This window comes from Podarcis gaigeae, assembly GCF_964106915.1.
Source record: "Podarcis gaigeae genome assembly, chromosome: 6".
NCBI classification, from domain to species: domain Eukaryota; kingdom Metazoa; phylum Chordata; class Lepidosauria; order Squamata; family Lacertidae; genus Podarcis; species Podarcis gaigeae.
This window is the reverse complement of record NC_139682.1, coordinates 53,850,260-53,870,570: the sequence shown is the minus strand read 5'-3', so window position 1 is coordinate 53,870,570 and position 20,311 is coordinate 53,850,260. Positions and strand designations below refer to the sequence as shown.

At 41.6% G+C, this 20,311-nt stretch overlaps 1 protein-coding gene and 1 long non-coding RNA gene across 2 annotated transcripts in view; one reads left to right on the top strand and one right to left on the bottom strand.

The window, feature by feature from the left end:
• Positions 1-19,640, top strand: part of TRABD2B (TraB domain containing 2B) — a 234,061-nt gene extending 214,421 nt beyond the window's left edge. Inside the window, exons 5-7 of the mRNA XM_083742445.1 lie at positions 2,982-3,072; positions 10,929-11,186; positions 19,134-19,640. Coding sequence (XP_083598571.1) covers positions 2,982-3,072; positions 10,929-11,186; positions 19,134-19,356 — 572 coding nt within the window. The 3' untranslated portion in view covers positions 19,357-19,640. The remainder of the gene's footprint in view (positions 1-2,981; positions 3,073-10,928; positions 11,187-19,133) is intronic.
• Positions 3,502-9,566, bottom strand: LOC310846300. The gene is made up of 3 exons (XR_014565237.1): positions 7,229-9,566; positions 4,094-4,654; positions 3,502-3,721 (listed from the first exon to the last, which is right to left on the bottom strand). It is a non-coding gene; the product is annotated as an uncharacterized lncRNA (long non-coding RNA).
• Positions 19,641-20,311: the final 671 nt, after the last annotated feature.

The following is a 20,311-nucleotide window of genomic DNA, read 5'->3' as shown; positions in this document are numbered from 1 at the left end:
CTGCCCTACTTAGCACTTATCATGGTTTCCAAAATGGAAGAAAGGGACAAATATTTTATAATATCTATAAAGCTGTGCTGGCTCTGTTTATAGCAAAGAGGGTGCTATCTGCCATATTGAAACCAGGAGAGCCTGGACCATAAACAAAGGAATGTTGATTAGCAAACAGAAAGTCTGTGGGAAGACCAAAAGGTTGCTGTATTGCAAGTTTATCTATGCAGTGTCTCTTTCAGTCTTTTACTAACAGCAGATGGAACAGAACTACCTATGTGATGTCCAAATTGAGATCTGTAGAGCCAAAAACCTCTTAAATTCGCTTAGCATTGGACCGTGAGAGAGATGGGAGAGAGCCCATACTCTTCAGACCACTGAAGTAAACCATATTGAAGCTGGTGTGGTGATTGTATGCTAAATGTTTTCAAGATAGCTTCTCACAATGTGATTTTCCTTGCAAGGATTTGTGTCAATTTTGGATATCTGTTGCTTCAATAATCTGTATATGCAAGCAGTACTGGCAGCGTTGCCTTGGAGCTGACCACAATCTGGGCTAGTATTTTTGGAAAGTCTCTGTAATTGTGAAGTTGCAGGACTCAAGCCCATTGTTTCTTCATGCTTTGCATTTTAACCACAGTTCTTGGATGCTTACAATAGAGCCGACTTAATGACTCACCAGGGTCCTAGCATTCAGATCTCTGAGGTCATGTAACACATTTTCGGGACCCTGGTCTTTGCTTTAGTTATAAGCCAGTTAGTAAACCAGAATCAAACAATTCTCTAAAGGAGTGGGTGGAATGCTGGATCCAGTTGGAACCTGCAAATGCAATTTTAATTGGGGTTTATTGTCTGTTTTTATTTTGAGATTCATTTCATATGGTATTTTTTAAGTGTTCTAAAAAGTGTGTTTTGGCTAGAAAGTACCGCTTTATGGCTCTTGCAAACAGTACTAAAATTTCTACATGCATATCACCCTTACAACTGAAACTGATTATCATGCTTTCTCTGAATTATAAACAGGAATAAACAGGGGAGGAATCATTGAAGAGCTTGGCATCCAAATTACCATTGAATATTGAGTAATTTCCAGGCTCATCCTGAGCCAGCAAAGATCCACATGCAAAAGCAGGTGGTGGCACGCAAATTCCTTTGCTGCACTGCAGAGATGGGGAACCTCAGACCTGCTGGCCTAATCCAGCCAGCTAGGCCTCTGGACCATCATCTCCCCACTTCTTTCCCACTGCGGAGCTCTAAACTCCAATCAGAAGAGCTTTAAGCCTCATTCCTTCCCCATGCTCTCATTACTCCCACCCCAGCGCATGTTACTCAACTGATTAGAGAATACATTTCCTCACTGCTTAATGTGTTGGGATCCCCAAGAGAAATAGCTTGCTGCCTGCGTTGTTCTCCAAGCTGAATGCCTGCATCCTAATATCAGGGCTACATGTGCCATTCCCAGCAGTCTGACTGTGAGCCCTGGTGCCCAGCCACCTTACCAAGCCATGCTCAGGTGTGCACTGCATCACAATTCACATCTGGGCACTTTCCCCACTTGTCAAAGGGGATGCATTTTTGTATCCATCATTCTGGTCTGCTAAGGAAGCTTTCAAAATACAGAGCTTTCAAAAAGGAGTGGTGCTAGTAAGATACAAATATAACATAATGTCACATATTTGTTTTTTGCTTTTTCAACATTGCACTCCCCATTATAAACAAGCCTGAGATAATATGTACTCGATCCACTTTGAAGCTGTTAATTTATTTTTCAGTATGTGCCACTGAAGACAACCGTATGATTGAAATACATTTGGCAACTTAAAGTGTTTAATTGTAGCAGGCCATTTGGACACTTTTTATTCTGTCTTTCAGCGCACATTGTATTTTGTTGCTGAGTTTTGAAACCATTTTATCTCACTGTTGGGCAACTGCAAGTGTTGTATATCTTCATTAAGCTGTTAAGCCACATTGACTTTTGCTTTTTTAATTTAACTGTGTAAAAATTACAGTTTGGTGGGGATCACTTTTTACCCTGTGTCTTGGTATTGAGTAATCAGGAATTGCTCTTCTCTCTTTGATTCTGTGTATGCACAACATCCTGATGACCAGGTTGGTTATTTTTGCTGCTAAGTACTGAAACAAAATCCAGCTCTCATAAAAATGAACAAACAGAACAAAGACAAGTGTTGCACACTAGAGAATTCCTGTGGCTCACTGAGGAACCTGGGCTTCTTAGAGGAATGAATTAATCTGGATCTTCACAGGGTTAGTTCTTTTCCAGGAAAAGTGTTGGACTGTGATGTCAAATTTGGGTGAGATGACTTTAGCTTAATTCTCTGATCTGCAGTTTCAATTCCAAAACCAATCCAGGCAGATAAGGCAAATGCAGACAGGAAGCATGATGGACATGATGGTTGATTTTTCAACAACTAACAGAGAAATGGTTGCCAGTATAGATCACTAGGACAGAGGAAAAGTATCTGCCTGTGTCTGTATGATAACCTAGGTGGGTGTATATGATTGTAGTGTCTCCTGAAATAGAAGAAAACTAGCATTTTCCTTACTTGCCTTCACCTACACTGCAATTATAACTGCAGGTTTGATCTTAGTTTGTATGTTTCATAATGTTCCCACATGAAGTTGGCCTGGAACTTATCCTTTGCCATTGCTGAGGGATAAAAACTGTAAGCAGAGCTTCTAGAGGACTGAGTGTCATGAGTGAGCAATCTAGTTTATCCTTTACTTCCGCCACTGTAGCTGCAGCAGTAGGAATGCTCTGCATTCAGGGACTTTTAAATGCATGAACCTGGGCAAGGTCCCAGAACAATGAAGTTCTGGTGTGGAATCAGGCTACTGAATTGTTCTTTACCTAATCTGTTGACTTTGTTATCTACCCTGAACCTCTTCAATATATTGTGATACAGGTCCAGCGATAAATAAAAAGTTTTTCATCAGGTTTCTGAATGACTTTTCTATTTGTCCACTTTTAGGTCACTTCTTGGGCAACAATACTGTTATCGATGTGCTGAAGCAAGCTGGGTTTGAAGTAAAGCATATTCCTGCAGGACAACCAATAGAAAAGTAAGCTTCATTTGTCTTTATTTCCCCCCTTTTCCTGTGAATAAGCAAATCTATTACATTTTCAACAGTGCATTGGTCGCAAAAACATAGGACATTACATAAACACTAGATTGTAGAATTGTGATAAAAAGTTGTTTTTCAGAATGGCACAAGGTCAAAAAAGTAAAGTTTTCTTCTATCTTTCAACAGTCATTTTCTCTCAGTTTCTCATTTTTCCAATTTTAAGTCCATCTCCACATCAGTCTCTGAATTGTTTTCATTAGCCTGCATGGAAATTCATACCCATTTTCACTTTTTCAATATGCACACCACTTCGCAGTTTTGCAAACAATGCAGTTTTACATGTTCTTTCACTAATGCATGCATTTTTGTTTGTCCTTTCCCCAGGGTACATATTTCGTACTTGTTTTCTGGATGGAGAACTGTATCACAAAATTCAGAGACATGTAAATTTTAAAGGATAACTGTGGTTTCTGTATTGTTTCCGGAAGTATGAATTAGACAGGTTCACATTTAAATGCAAACCATCCCTATCCATGTGTTATATAATTATACCAATTTTAATGTCTGGAAGCAAGTCTAATGGACTTATTCTGAATTCACAATCACACAGTCACAACTTTGATCCAGAGGTGAGGTGGGGGAATTGCTGTTATCTAACTGTATATAAAAAGGGACGCAGGTGGCGCTGTGGGTTAAAGCCTCAGCGCCTAGGACTTGCCAATCGAAAGGTCGGCGGTTCGAATCCCTGCGGCGGGGTGCGCTCCCGCTGCTCGGTCCCAGCGCCTGCCAACCTAGCAGTTCAAAAGCACCTCCGGGTGCAAGTAGATAAATAGGGACTGCTTACCAGCGGGAAGGTAAACGGCGTTTCCGTGTGCAGCTCTGGCGCGCCAGAGCAGCGATGTCACGCTGGCCACGTGACCCGGAAGTGTCTTCGGACAGCGCTGGCCCCTGGCCTCTTGAGTGAGATGGGCGCACAACCCCAGAGTCTGTCAAGACTGGCCCGTACGGGCAGGGGTACCTTTACCTTAACTGTATATAAATGCTCTACAAAAAGGGAAGCTCTTGTAGACAATTAACATGAGGACTATCACTAGCAAAACAGAAGCTTAATTTTGTCACAGTGCCTTGAACCAATGTTAAGTATGACTCAATCACCAGTTCGGTTTTGTCTTATATCCATATTTACTTTAGATGCCAATTCTGGCTTGATTTTTGAGGGGGACAATACCCCCCCATAATTTTTGCTGATGGTTGTATAGATTCCAAGGTCACAAGTAATGATATTGCCTCAATAATTCAGTTCATGGAGTAAACATTAATTGTGGAATTCAAGGGAAAAGAAATGCAACGTTGTCAGCATTCCAAGCTAAGTTGGGCACACAATACTGATACGCTTCTGAAGAGCAGAGTAGATTCTGAGAATTCAGCAACAATAGAAAGTCATCACTGGTCACAGGTGCATAGTGAATTGCTCTTTTTGATAGGTTCTTTCAGATTAAATGGGTAGCAGCTGCTATATTGGATTTGCTCACTGGAATTTGTATAGAGTGGAACTTCTTTACTTTGCTCCCCTTCCCCCCTGCAAAAGAGGAGAAAAGTGATAAAAAATGTTTGTGGTTGCCTTGAATCAAAGCACTCGAGGAGTTATATAACATTTGAAGGACTCATTCAAAATGAGAATCCATGGTCACAGGTTTCTATGCGCTCTCTCCAGCTTTCCTCTTCTTTTTTAATTGCAAGGAGATTGAAAGCTTCAACTTTTAATTTGTAAACTAACCGCTGTTCCCCCTCATTATATGAATTTTAGGAACTGTGATTTGTTTAAACCATGGTCCCAACTGTCCTATATATTTAAAGCATTATCATGTAATTTTTAACAGTCATGGCTTCCCCTGGGAAGTGTAGTTTGTGTCAAATCCTAGGAACTGTAGTTTGCTAAGCGTGCTGAGAGTTGTTAGGAGACACACACACACACACACACACACCCTGTTCTCAGAGTTCCTTGGGAACAGGGGTTGAGAACTGTAGCGCAATGTGAGGGATAGAGGTTTCCTAATAATTCTCAGGACTCTTCACAAACTGCAGTCCCCAGGATTATCTGATAGAAGCCATGGCTGTTGAAAATCACATGATAATGCTTTAAATGTATAGTGCAGTTGGAGCCTGTGTTTAGTGAGAACGAGCCAAGACGAAACCATGATTTCATATTCTGGCTTGTTTTCATAGCATAGTTTAAACCACTGTTCCCTGAGATTGTATGTCAAGAAGAGGAACTCAGGGTAGTGAAAACCTTTGGGCATAAAAGAGAAGAGGAGACAGAGCAAGGGAGCCCAAGGCTCACTGTGACATTGTGCATCAGTTCTTAAAAGCCAACTTGGTTTTTTGAAAGCCATATCTGGTGCTCCTGACCTTTCAGCCCATATCCTAATTAAATCTGAAAAATAAAGCTTCCTTAGCCTGCCAAGAATAAGTATTTTGATTAATCTTTGAATAACTTGGCCTGTGAGATCCTCTATTGTGCAGCTTGTAAAACCAAAGCCCATAGCCAAATGTTAAGCCTCCATGGCCTTGATGTTATGATTTGCTGTGGGCATGGAGTCTTTTTTTTATTCTACCATCCCACCCTTCCACCTGTTTTTATATGACAACAGGTTTTTCAATAGCCTCTAACTAGGATGGGTGGGGGATTAAATCAAAACATTTCAACTTGAGTGTGCACAAATTAATTCTTAACTTAAACCAAATCTGTGGGATTAGAAGGAATGAATGCTTTACAAATTGGTCACTGGAAATATGCACACCAGATTTCCAAGGAATTTCCATCTGCTCATAAAATTGTTTCCTTTGTGATTTTATTGCATTTATATATCCAATTAACTTTCAAGGAACGTAGTCAAGAAATGTAGTTGTTCTGGGTAAATTTTAGATAAAAGAATTAGCAACATACTTTAAAATAAGATTTTTTTAAAAAATTAGTCCTGTTGCTCTGAGAAATGTCCTGTTGATTTGACTGATAGAAGAACTAGATTTTCTTTAGATATCATTCATATCCAGCAAGATATTTCCAGAACATGTAGCGACATCCTTCTATTTACTTGTTCCTAAAAAAACCTGCTAATTTGGTAGTAATATCTTGGTGGTTTAGCCAACAAGTTTTTATATCTACAAAAGAAACCCCTGTTGATATTATGCATTGCAGCCTGAGTGGTTAAGGGATAATGAGAAAGATACAGCAAATCTTCTGCACCCAATTCTCCATGATTTCTAGCCTGATCTGTCATTGGCGCAATAAAAAAATGCACATGCACATGCTACTAGTACTCATTTGCAAAAGGGTAGAGAGTAAAATTGTTCATGCCAAGTGCCTTTGTAAAGCTGGGTAGAGAAGCTAAAAATATTTGCTGTATGAGTATAGGCCTTATTGAAATCTCACTGATGGGTTTGGACCAGATTTGTTTTGTTTCTCTTTTTTTGGCATATTTTCTTAAGACACAGAGCCTAGGGCTTGCCAATCAGAAGGTCGAATTCCCGTTATGGGGTGAACTCCCGTTGCTCGGCCCCTACTCCTGCCAACCTAACAGTTCGAAAGCATGTCAAGTGCAAGTAGATAAATAGGTACTGCTCTGGCGGGAAGCTAAACAGCATTTCCGTGCACTGCTCTGGTTTGCCAGAAGCGGCTTTGTCATGCTGGCCACATGACCCAGAAGCTGTCTGCGGACAAACACTGGCTCCCTCGGCCAGTAAAGCGAGATGAGCGCCGCAATCCCAGAGTCATCCGTGACTCAACCTAATGGTCAGGGGTCCCTTTACCTTTACCTTTACCTGTGAAAAAATGGACCACAATGTCTGTTCCTTCCTTTCTTTATAGGCCACCCTATAACAAAACGTTCTCTGGGCAAGTTACTATATAGAATTTTTTTTAAAAAGTCAGAGCAAAACAACAAACAGCAGAAAACCTTAAAAGCAGAAAAAGAAGAGTAAACTAAAGAAATTTTGAGACAATAGCAAATTTTGAAGGGATGGGGAGGGAAGAAAAGACTCGGTACTGAAATGATGACAAATTAGCAATCAGATGAGCCTCTATGGGGAGAACATTTCACATCCAGGGTGCCACCACTTAAAAGGCCCTTTTCCAAACAGCCACCCACCTCACCTTGTAGGGACACTCAGAGAAGGGCCTCAGAAGAAGATCTTGCCATCTGAGTCACATTGGTAAAATGCAATCCTTCAGGTACCCTGGTCCCAAACTGTGAAGGGTCTTAAAGGTTCAAAATCAGCTATGAATTAATTGAAGCACAAAGGGCCATTTTCAAATGCAGCCCTGTGTTGCAGTAATCCACTTTAAATAACTGGAGTGGTTCTAACACGAATCATACCTCTTTACCACTCCAAATTACATAGTGAATGAAAAGCAATCTCTCCAAGTGATTGCAGCATGCAGGGTGGAAGGAGCTTATCCTGCTTTCTTTCATTTGGCACTTGTGTCTTATGGATGAAACTTTTCAGCCTCCAGTAATATTCCTCGGGAACAAAGTGCTGCTACACTTTGTACCATCCCAAGTGGCTACAAAAGTATTGAGTGGCATCATGTGCCTACAGAGATTGCTGGTTTTATCTGTTGACGTCTGCGGTCTGTTTGCAGTCACTCAGGACTGTCCGGCACTTACTTCTCCCACATATACTATCATGCCGTCAAGCTAAGAAGCCTCTCACACATTTGTCTGAACAGCTTCCAAAGTTAATCTCTTTAAACTGAGCAGCAATGGTTCAGCATGTGTTGAAATCATTACAACTACAAGGGCTACTACTGCAACCCACTACCCACTTTCTCCAGTATTTCTGACTTTAATGGGACTGCTTCAAAGTCAATGCAGAACTCTATAATTGTAGGCCACAATTCGCAGAACTTCTTTCTAATGCAGGGCAGCTGTTTACCCAAGATCTTGACATAAGGAAAATCAAATTGCAACCCAATAATCTGTTCCATGTATGGAAGCTTGTTTCATATCGCTAATTGTACACATGGCTCATGCAAGCGCAGTGTGTGGATAGTGTTATTATACAGTTTAGTCCCTAGGTGGACTGGGAGTACTTGAATCTGGGTGGAGTCAGAGGCTTTCTTCTCTTGTTATGTTCTTTTTCAAGAGAGAACATAAAGTTCTTGTCCATCTCCCTGGTTGTTATGTCTTCTACACTTCTATGGCAAGCACAAAATAGCAGCTTTTTCTGCTCACAGCTGTCAGGATTGTAATCCCAGTTTGTAGCTAATTGACCATTTAGCCACAATGCTATCAAAGGACTTGAGGGAGACTCAAAAGCAATTTATAACAGGACTGTTTTTAAGTAAGTGGGTTTTGGATTGAAATCTTAGTTTGTTATTTATTTATTTCACTATAGAAACCTTTCTCTGGGCATCACCATCAAATGACTACAGGTGAGATGGCCTTTTATTAATGGTGGTGTCCAGAGAAGTTATATGAAGTGTTGCATGCTAATATTAGAAGTAGATGTTTGACTGGAAATGCAAGTTTAATTCAACACCAACAAGACTTCTGGTCGAGTCACTAAATAAAAACATTAGTGGACCATACACAAGCTAGCAAAGCAAGCGGCTGGAGGATATTGCCAAAATATCCTGGCATGAAGCAATGCATAGAAAAATACTAGCAACAGGATTGCTAGAATCTAAGCCAAATGCCACCCATAGTTTCAGCTATAATCTGCAGCAGTTGCCAAACCTATTGGAATGAGAGGGGGGACAGGGTGTCGTTCAGCCATTGGGAAGTATGTGAATGAATGGCAGAGATACCATCTCAGGCAGTTGGCACGGTGATAAAGCACTTCCAATCAAACAAGCAAACTTTCAGTGAAAAAATCATACACACCAAGGAGGATGTTTCCTGAGTGACATAATATGCTCTGGGGAAGGACACCGCAAGTGGTTTTCATTTTCCTCAGAGTTTCATTTATTGCATAATGGGGTTTTCTTGACGGTAAGAGAAATGAAATGGCTTTATTTCAGGGGTAAAGATTATGAAACATGGTTCCTGTGAAACAATGGGAGCTATTTCTCCTTTCCTGTTGTTGTTGTTGTTCTACTTGTTGTTGTTCTTGTTGTTTTAAGTATTCCCAATAAATATAACTTCCTTCCAAAATGAGTGTAGTCCTCTAATTGCACAAATTTTGAAGAGGAGGCTAAGATGATTGTGGGATGGTGGCTGCGAACTACAGTCAATGGAATGTAGCCAGTTCTATGGCATGTGTGAACCAGCTAAGAAGAGCCCACTGCTACCCACTGTTTCAAGCCTAAGCTTAACCCATATGAGTGAAGTGTCAGTGATTGCAACAAATATCTCCACCTCCTCTCTTCCTTTTACTGAGACATTTGAGTCCTAAGATAAAATGAAGAAGATTAAACATCTCACAGTTTATGTGGTTCTCCTCAGTAGGGTGACAGATCAGAGACATATTGCCATTGAATATATTAAGGTATTGTTTTTTACTACTACCCAGGGTGGCTGGGTATAAATAATAAATTACTACTACTACTACGACTACTACTACTACTGCATCCTCACATATGTTAGTGTCTCCTAAATGCAAGCCACAAGACCCTATGTATATTATATATGCCTTCCTTTCTACACTGCTGGAGTGTGGCAGTTTCAGGCGATGAGATGTACAAGCATTTGTCACCAAAACCTTAACAATTGCAGCCAAATACTTGGGAGGGGGATATAAAATGGCAAATAATTATGTATGTTGCAAGCTTTTCCATACTTACATGATTTGCATACAACAAGACAGATGCCTTTGTGGTCTGTGGGCAGAGGATGAAAGTTATTTGTAAAGAAGTGTAGAATTCTTGAATTGACAAATATTCCCATTGTGGAATTTATGGGAATCTATAAAGTGATATTAGCTCATGTTTGGCATTGCTTCTGATGCAGTAGCAAAATGATGGCACAAGGCCCAAAGCTGCCATGTTATATGTTTTGTACTATTATCAAAAATGTAATGAAACTAAAATGAAACTCTACTTCTTCAAAGATAAGACCATCATAGACTTGGAAGGAACAATATGGTTATGTGAATCTAACCTCTTTCTCCCAAACAGAAACCGGAAGCATCCTTACTGAGTGCCTGTGCAAAGTTAGTGTGAGATGCAACATTGTACCTGGGGAATCCTGCTGGGAAAGTTCAGTCGGTAGAGCATGAGGCTCTTAATCTCAGGGTCTCAGGGTTCAAGCCCCACGTTGGGCAAAAGATTCCTGCATTGCAGGGGATTGGACTTGATGACCTTTGTGGCCCCTGCCAAATCTACAATTATATGATTCTAAGAACAAGGAGATCCTACTTGTTCTTCTCCACTCTGTAGCTCCTTCATCCCTCTCTGTGCTCTGGAAGATTCCTCCTACCCTCTAGAACAGTTTTTGTAGGCACACAGAGGGCTGCAGTGGGGAGGTAAGGAACGATAAGATTGTGAGTGAAAGTCCATTGCTCAGACTAGTTGGTTTCCCAAAAATTCCAAAGGAAAAGATTTCACTGTAGCAGTTTATTCATTCTTCAGCTTCAGGCTCTCATTCACTTCCGTAGATCAGGTTAGTTTGCCCAGGACAGGTTTGCTGATGTCTGACTTGTGTGCTCAGAATAAAATAAGGAGGCAGATCCACAACTTTTGTGGCTCTTGATCTTCCTTCTTATGGAAGGCACAGCAATATTGCATATTGTATACTATCTGTTGTGCCTAATAGTGGCATTGTGTGAATTAAGTGCAACCCAGTTGTTTCAGATCTTGATTTTTCTAGCACAGCCACAAATCACTTCTTGATAAGCTTGTTTTGCATCCCCAGAGCAAACATCAACGCACCTTCTAGAGGCTCCTCTGCAACAGCCACACCTGCTATCCATTTTTTTGACCCTGTGTCACCATCATCATCTTCAGTGCCTCCTCAGTCCAGTGAAGAAGACAGTCTTCCTCCACATCTTCTACTGCCAGACAGCATCAGTCAGCTGGAAGAGTTTGGGCGGCAGAAGAAGTGGCACAAGAAGCAGTATAAAAACCATCGCCAAAGACAATTCAATGACCTCTGGGTTCGGATAGAAGATGGGTGAGTCTACAAAGGCTTGCTCAGGGATTTCCAACATCTGAAGCACTTTTCTGACAGCATTTCCAGATGGTGCTTTTTCCTGCTGTAGTGCAGAAGTAGGGATTAAAGTTGACCAGACCTTTTAAGTGATTATGAGTGAAATCAGGGTACAGAGAAAACAAGCAATCAGGGGAAAGAGAAGGAGAAAGATAAGATTATGGGCTTTCAACTAAGAACAAATAGCATTATTCAGTTGCCCTGCAGAGATAACTGGCTTTGTGGACAAGCCCTATGTTATGAAAGATAATCTTTGACCTCTCTTCCCAATTTCTATTGACTGAGTTTTGCCCTCCAGTTTCATCAGTTTAAGACAGAACATTTTCCTTGGCATCCTTTCCTCCCCCACAGTGTGTCTGCTTTCTATATATGTGGAAGGCAAACCAAGTTGTACTTGAATGGAAAATAATAGTACCAAGAATGGCATTTATGTGGCATGCTGACAATGAAGGCTCAGTCCCGAAAGACAACAAAGCACAAGCAACTATCAGCTTCTTTTAAATATGACAGCTCTTTCAGCCTCAATGTTAACAGTGTAAGAGAGAGAAAGCACTCCACCCCAGTGGTGAAGGCAGTCAAGTGCAATAAAATGCACTAATTATAGCCATTGCTAGCAATCCTTATCAATTGTGCTGGAATTTCAGGCACTTGCCCTTTCCTTGTAGGCAATGTAGTGATGCAAAACAGAATGCTGTCAGTCACAATGATGTTTAATTTCATTTAACTGCCCCTGAAATGAATAAATGCCCATTGTTTCCATTGCATTTCAACACAGTACCAAAATATAGTGCCTATCTTAATGAATGGAGAGGCTGAATTTCTTCAGAAGAGGCATAGGTGCTTTTGTTAATGTATATAGATTTAAATGTTGCTTAATACAATAAACCTCTCTTAAGTTGTATACATGAGAACAGTAGAAATAAAGAATACAAATCAGATTTATTATTATTTTTGGCCACCTAACCTTCCCCCACAGAAGTCTTGAGGCACCCCCAAGCTTCATGTTTGGTAAACTAAGATCTTATTTAAAAGGTTGGAAATGGCACAAAGGTATAAAAGAAGGGAGCCAGTTATGCAAAAATGGAAGATGTTGTGTGAGTGGCATTGGAGCTGAGACATGCCAGTTTTATGTCAGGCAGCCAATCAGAGGCAAGGTGGTGGTGGTCAGGGGGGCCCATTCAGCTTGGTATATTGCAGACCAAAACATGGCTCAACATCTCAGTTACATAAGTGTTCATTAAATAAAAGATGTATTCAAATTATGCCTCACTCTATTTTGGATACCTTATTTTGCTTTTGGCTGCTGTCATTTTAATTTTTTCTCATGACCAGGGGCCTCAAATGCTGGAAGTGGGCCAGGCTTCTCTGGACCTCTGGGAGAGTCTGATTATGCCATCTGAATTGTATCTGCCTTTGGAAGCCACCCTGAAACTTTGTCAACCTTGAGAAGGCTCAGCCACAGTTCATAGGCTAACACTGACTTCAAAGGCTTTAGAAACTGTGTCCTCTTTCTGACATGTTGATTGATGTAATATAGTCTTTCACAACCTGGTGCCCTCCTGCTGCTTTGTACAGTTTTGGGCATGACTGTCCCATTTTCCCAATAATCTGACCAGGTGCCTCTTCAGTTCAAAGCAGGTTGCTACATGTCTTGTATTTTCAAGCTTTTATAGGTCTTTTCCACCTATAGGAGTCTGAAAGAATACCATATAAAGTAGCAGGAGAATGCTGTCCATGCTCAGAGCATTATCTGATACTGAGTTAATGTGAAAGAGACTGGATTTTGTGACAAGATTTAGATGGGCATCCCCAAGCATCAGCAACCATCCTTTTCTGCATCGCGATTGAGTATGATAGGCTATCAGGTTGTAATTTACCTCACGGCATGTATACAAATAGCCGTCTCTGTTGTTTAAGAGTGTTGTGCTTGCTCTCACCTTAGAATTTATAACAGACTTCGCTTTGTTTGAATGGCTGAAAGAAACCTCAGTTTTGGGTGACCATTGGTTTTATTCCAAATTAATATACCTGGAATAAACATCACATCTGGGTTTCATTCTCACAATCATGCAGATGCCATTTGAAAAAGGGAGGAAGCCTAATACTTTTATCACTCTTCAAGCAACCCAGTTGTGCGAGGGAAAGGGGCGTCGCCAAGTGCTCAAGGTAGCCAAGCTGCATTATGTAATCTTGTGAGGAGTCTCTAAATTACGTTCGCATGTATTTCTTCTTCCGCATCTGGCAAGAAGCTCCAGGCATAAATCAGCTAATAGAGGAGGCTCACATCCACCTTTCCGCTGTATCAGCAGAGCCTTGCCCAAGCCCGCGAGTCTGCACCTGTGCAACTGGTCCAACATCTGCTCTTGACATCCCCAGCTTCCTGATAAATATGATAAATGCAGGCAAGACGTGCAAGTAAAATAACGGCACGGCATAACTCAACAGTGTCTGTGAGGAAAAAGTAAATCTCCCCACTCATTGTTTCTGCCAGCATCCTCTCCTTCCCTTGATGGCTTTAGTAGAGCTTTTTGGATTAGTTGTCTGGTCAGAGTGTGCAGGATATATTAATTGAACGCTCTGAACATGTGTTCTTTATGCATTTTCATATGATCAGCCAGCTAGGACAGGAAGCCATTTTTTATTTTATTTTTTAATCTCACAGGGGTTCAAGTCCTGCTACTTAGGCTTTGCATTATTAAAGTAGAGGCAAGGAATTTAGCGCTCACGCCCAGAGTGTGACGTTATATTCAGCCTGCATAGCAAATTTTCATGCTCCGTTAATATTTCTCTTTTTACCGTTGTTAAGCCTATTTGACATCACACAGGAAAACGTGGAATAAGTAGGATTACTTTTTTCCATCTGAGTTTACAACAGAACATGAAAATAAGGTACCTGTGAGCAAGTTGTGGCTCGGGGCCCAGAGGCTTTCACTGAGGACCACATGGGTGCCAAAAGCTGCTAACCACCACTAATTTTTGCTGCCTCACTGCTAATCTTTCATTCCTCCAAGACCACATGCCCATCCTTGTCATGTCAACTGCACTCCTCACACTCCACCACAGTTCACTTGGCAAGCTGTGGACAGTGTGATTGTAATGAGGACGGTGTGCACGGAGGAGTCTTCCCAGGCTGCTCTCCAGGGGCTTCTCTATAATGGTCCCCTCTTTAAGGATCTCATTGCCCAGGATTACCAGGCTGACTCATTTCTGAGTTTATGGAAGATGGTTATAATCTTTATATTGGTGTAGGCTAATTTATGCTTGATCAAATTCATTTATAGACCTCTACAGGATCTTTTTAAAAAATGTGTTTGAATGTGTATTCTATATGGAGTTTTTTAATTGCATGGATGGGGAACACCTGGTCCTACCCCCCCCCCCAGCCCCAGGCAGCATTCCTGCCCATAGACAGGCAGGAAGGGATCTGTAGTCTGGCAACATCTGGAGGGCCACATGTTTTATAATAAAACCCCTGTTTTATTATATAGACTTCCATTTTAATTGACTGTAAGTCACTATACAAACCCTGTGGGCTGGGAATACAGACTATAATTCTTAGAAATAAAAGCCATTGAATCTGTTGTCAAACCCACAGAGACTCCTCCACAGAAGAGGTGTTTGGCTCTGATCGTTGGGTTGACAGACAGAAAGTAAGAGCTCCCATGAGTCCTTTCCTTTGAACTTCTGTGTCAGGGCACAGTGCAGTCAGGAAACCCTTTTCAAGTTCTGAAGTCTGGTTGAGTTCATCTCTCATAAGCTCTCAGTTTCTGGGCTCCAAGTGCCAGGTTCAGCAGCCTTTTAAAGAGAGCCATTCCCTGCCAGGCTAAAGAGTGCTAGCATGTTCCTGAGGGTGCTTTGCCTACTGAACAGCTATAGCATGCAAGAAGCTAGGTTGTTACATGGCCTCTTCAGCTTCTAGAAGGGTTCGTGATCACATCATAGACAAATACCATTTATTTATCTCTTTTTAAAGTTTTAATTCTATCCTTCCTCTGGAGTTGGTGCACAATATCCTTCCCCACCTTTTATCCTTAATACAACCTGAGGAGGCTGTGAGAGGCTAATTTGCCCAAGGTCACTCAGTAAGCTTCTTGTGATGATTTGGAGCTCAGCTTCTATATCTTGATGATAACTATTATATACCATGGTGAGCCACAAGGAAGATATGTGAGGCATTTCCACACTTCCTCTGCAGGTGACCTTTATATCTAGGGAGAGTTCTCTGTCCTACTTGGAGATGCTGGGGATCAAACCTGGAAACTTCTGCAGGCAAAACAGATACTCTACCACTGAGCTATGGCCTTTCCGTGTGTTTGGTAGCAAGTCTCTTCTCTATGGGTCCAATTTACAAGGCCGCTATCTTTTTTAAACATTTAGTGTAGATTAAACAGACCAGGCAAACAATGACTACACAACCACCATCTCCTGTACTGCTAATTTTGTGGGCCTGCAAAAGCGCAAAGTTTGCAAGCACTTGTAGTTTGCTGCCTGAGAAGAGCATGTTTACACTATGCTTGACCACATGTTCATTGAGCACCTCAAAGGAAGGGTAGCCTCTGCATATGATCCATGCACATGTTTATCAGTGGTGATGAAAAACTGTGGGTGGCAGATGAGCTCCAGGAGACCACTTGTTAGCAGATGTTCTGGTGGATCTTTTAATTTATAAATAGGAGCCTCTCCATTTAAATATTCCATATCCATAGATTTCACTTGCCAGATGTTCCTTAAAACTAGTTCTGAAAAGTCTTAATATAGTTTAGCATCTAGTTTGTATGTGTAGAAGGCTAACGACTGGCTATCTTGCTCCACTATAAAACACAAGAGAAAAACATCCACTTCAACAAAGGCCAACAGGGATTAAATGCAGGGGTAGGAATCCTAAGTTAAGAGAAAGTTTAATAATAATTTAAAATTATCTAGGCTCGTTCCTGTCATCTCTAATGTATATGCAGTAAGTTTTGTACTGCCACTGAATTCCCTGCTGTGAGATTCTTTGTCAAACCCTTGAAAGTTTGTAGTACATGTAGATGAGTTTTTTATTTCCCTCCCCCCCCCCCGAAGTATTAATTCAGGACTCAAGGTAGATTGTGACCAAAAAAAAAAAAAGAGGTACAGTATTTAAGAAGCATAGACCCAAAAGGTTGTCAGGTTTCACCCTGCTAATGGACACTGCATGTTAGAGGGTATGTACTGCTGCTCCAAAGCATTTCTAATTCATGGATCAGAGCAGAGGCAAATTTAGGGCAGTGGAACCAGTTCTGTTGCACTGGATGCTGAGCAAAGGGGGCACCACAGGGAAGACAGGGAATTGAGCAGAACAGAGGGTGAGAGGTAGGGGTGCAAATTTTGACCCCTCACAGGGCACCACTGAAATTTGAAAAACCAAAGTCCACCCCTAACCAGAGAGGAAAGTGTCAGTGTATGCTGTATCCTGGCTGTCAAATTGGACTTTAGCTGTGGCTAAAGAAGAAACCACCGATGTATAAAAAAATCCTCTTGCCCACTATTAATAGAAAAATTGTAGGAAAGGGATTGTACTCAGAACACTAAAGGTTGCAAGAGAACATAGATGGCTAGCACTAATCAGTCAGAGCTCGTTTCCTTTTCAAGTTGGAGTTGGAGTAATCTATTGGGTATTTTAACCTTTATGTTGTTTGGCTAGTATTAAGGGCTTATCCACACTAGTCTTTTGCCACACTCTTTCCAGGTAATAGTCTCTGCTTGGATGCTCAGTGTCCAAGCATTTGGGGATTTTTTTTTGCCCTGCAAAACCCCCACTCTTTGAAGCTGCATCAGAGCAAACATCAATTAGCATTTTCTGTGGATTGATGTTTGCTCCAACTGAGCTCTAAAGAGTGGGCTTTTGTGAGAAAGCTCCAGAGCAACAACAAAAAAAGGTGCTCAGACATGGAGCTTTAAATCATGGACCATGCCTGGAAAGAGTGGAGGAAAGTTAGGAATGGATAAGCCCTAAGACCATGGTGTCATATTGTTAGAAGGCAGCTTTTCATGTCTGAAAGATCAAGAAATGTCACCGCTTGTGTAAGCCCAGAAACAGCAAGCAGGCCTTTTTATGAGGCAGTGTTACCATCCATGCTTTGCGTCTATTATTGAATTCATTCTTCCTCGGTTGTCTGTGAAGGGCTGGCAAAATAAACGACACACACAGAAAGGCTTGTCTCAGCCCAGGGACTTGGATGAAAAATGGGGTGGGTTCTTCAAGGGAGGCTGTGTCGACTGTGGTGGTAAGTCATGGTATGGAATTATGAAGGGATGTTCCCAAAATATTACAAAAGCATCAAAGCATTTCTGAGGTAGTGGGGAGGAGGGCAAAAGGAAGAGTTAATGTTGTCATCTCCTGCCCGAGGACCACACAGACACTTCGTGAGAATCTGTGCCATTTTCCAGCTACATAACCTTGAACAGTTATAGCAATTCTAAAGTTAGGGTGGTGGGTGTTTTTTTCCTTCTCAGAGAATGATATATCGTTTCCTGACAGACTGGTTTTAATAAGGATGAAATTCTTGTTGTTGCCAAATCAGAAAAGACTCTCACATCTTTAAATCATTAAGTTGAGGATGGAGTAATCACTCCAAGGGCGTGCTTCAAAGGTTATTGGATTTTACAAGGCATTCTCCCCTCTGCAGTTGTCTAAGAATTAACCTAAGCACCACCTCTGATTATTCTCGGTGGACACCATCTTTCAAACACACAGTATTTCCCTGAGATGAACAACTAGGGGCAGCTGGAAATCTGCAGAACCAAAACATAGCATTGGGGTGGGGGTGGGGAGATGCTGGGGAGCTCTGCGTTGGTGGTGGTTACAGCATCCCACAGGTGACAGCATCCCACACACCTGGAGAGCCACCACCAAAATAGAGCTCCCTCAGCCTCCCACACCATTCCTATGCAGTAAACACAACACAGCCCATATTTCCAGGGTAGGTACTGTGGATACTGCTGCAAGGGGTATCACCGACAGCTCGCCACCACCCAGGCAACAAATCAACCTATTTGCCTGCCTTCACAATTAAGAATACATGTTATTCCCTAAGTACCAATTGTGTTCAATAGTTTGTGTTGCTAGGCTATGTGCAATTTCAAAATATTGTGAGAATTCCTTTGAAGTCTGGCACATTGAAGAGTTTGATGACTTTCATGTGATACAATACCGTTAATGAAATACATGGTTACCTGTTAATATTACAGTGACCTCTTCCAAAGGAGAAACACGAATTAGTTGTTCTCTAGCCTTAAACAACAAGAACTACTACAAAAACAACATGGAGAATATTCTGATAGAATCGGCTCCACATCTGTTCAGGTCTTTTTTAAAAAACACACACACAACACGATGACTTTTGTTTTGGAAATAAATAGGAAGCACATGCAGAAAATTGTATGAACAAAACCCCAAATTCAAATCAGGTTCATTATATGGCATATTTACACAGAACCATGAATCACCATTACAATTTATCAGTCCCTTTTCTTTTCAATTACAAATTTATCCCTCAAGGAAAACTTGTTGCATGCTGACAAGTAATCCCCATGGTAAGCACACGTCCATCAGTTACGTGAAATAAGGCCACGGTTTCAATGTTCATTCAGATGTATTTAGGTTTATTTATGCTCATTTCAATATATATGCCCAAACACCAGATTTGGCAACAGGATTTTCTGAGTCTAGTCTATTGTTTATGGATTAGGTGTCTGCCCCACTATTTGCATAGCAACTAAATATGCGTTTTGTCATATGGAAAATTGTACCTTTTCAGGACAATTGAGGGCGGGGAGATTTGGGCCTTTGGCACTGAATATCACCAGCAACATTTTAAAAACCCAATGGCAAGTATGCATGGAATCCAATGTAACCTTGTAACCTTGCCCTTCTGTGTTTTCTTCTAGGACAACCACCGTGCCTTCTCACATCAGGATAACCAACAGCTACATCTCAGTCAACCCTTCTGTTTGGTTTTCAAAGCCTCTGGACCAGCAGCCCCAGCCAGACCTTGCATTCCGTCGTCATCTCAAAAGCTCAGCCATAGGCAGCAAGATGGCGTCACTCTTAACTCTTTCTGTCTGTGTAGCAACAACATCTCTGCTGTTGAATCTGCTCAATCCTTCCTGACAAAACAAGGATTTGTAAGTGCAATATCCAGAAAAGAGGAGAAGGATTGTGTATGTTCTCAATGAACTATTTCACCTGGGCCTCCGGAGCAAATGAATGGAAGAACCTCTAACTGGTATACGTCTCTCTTGCCCAGATATGATTTTGAAACTCTAAAGCTTTATTTTGTACACTGACTTAACATCTTCTTTTTGTAGAAGGATCTTTATTTCCCATGCTGCTATGGGGTTTTGTAAAATATATGTGTTCATATATATAAAAGAAGAAGAAAAATAGTGTATTTATTCAATTGGTAAATTTATTTTTTGTTGCTGCAAAAATGTTAACAAACTTGTTAACCCCAAAGTGAAAAAATATATAAATTAAAAATTTCTATATTCCTTTTCAATCAGCAATAATAATAGTTGAATTCATATTCTGGTAAGATAGCACAATATTGCGGACTTTCCAATACAAATTCTTCTCCCGAATTGCTTTTTCTGGGGCTTCTTAAATCAGCTTTCCATTCACATTCCTAGTAGCAATGCTGGTGGTGGTGGGACCCAGAATTACCATATTTTTCACACCATAGGGCGCACCGGACCATAGGGTGCACCCAGTTTTTTGGGGGGGGAAATAAAGGGGAAAAAATTATTTCCCCCCCAGGCGCGGGGCTGGGGCGGGGGAAGCTCGAGCTTCCCCCGACCCCAGCCCCCAAACAGGCAGCTCTCTGCAAGCCGTGGGAGCGCTCCCGCTGCTTGCGGAGAGGTCCGCGAAGCCTGGGCGCGCTGATCTCAGCACGCGCAGGCTTCGGCATGCTGGCAACTCTCCGCAAGCAGCGGGAACGCTCCCGCTGCTTGCAGAGAGGTCCGCGAAGCCTGGAGAGCGTGAGGGGTCGGTGCGCACCGACCCCTCTCACTCTCCAGGCTTCAGCGAAAGCCTGCATTCGCACCATAGGACGCACACACATTTCCCC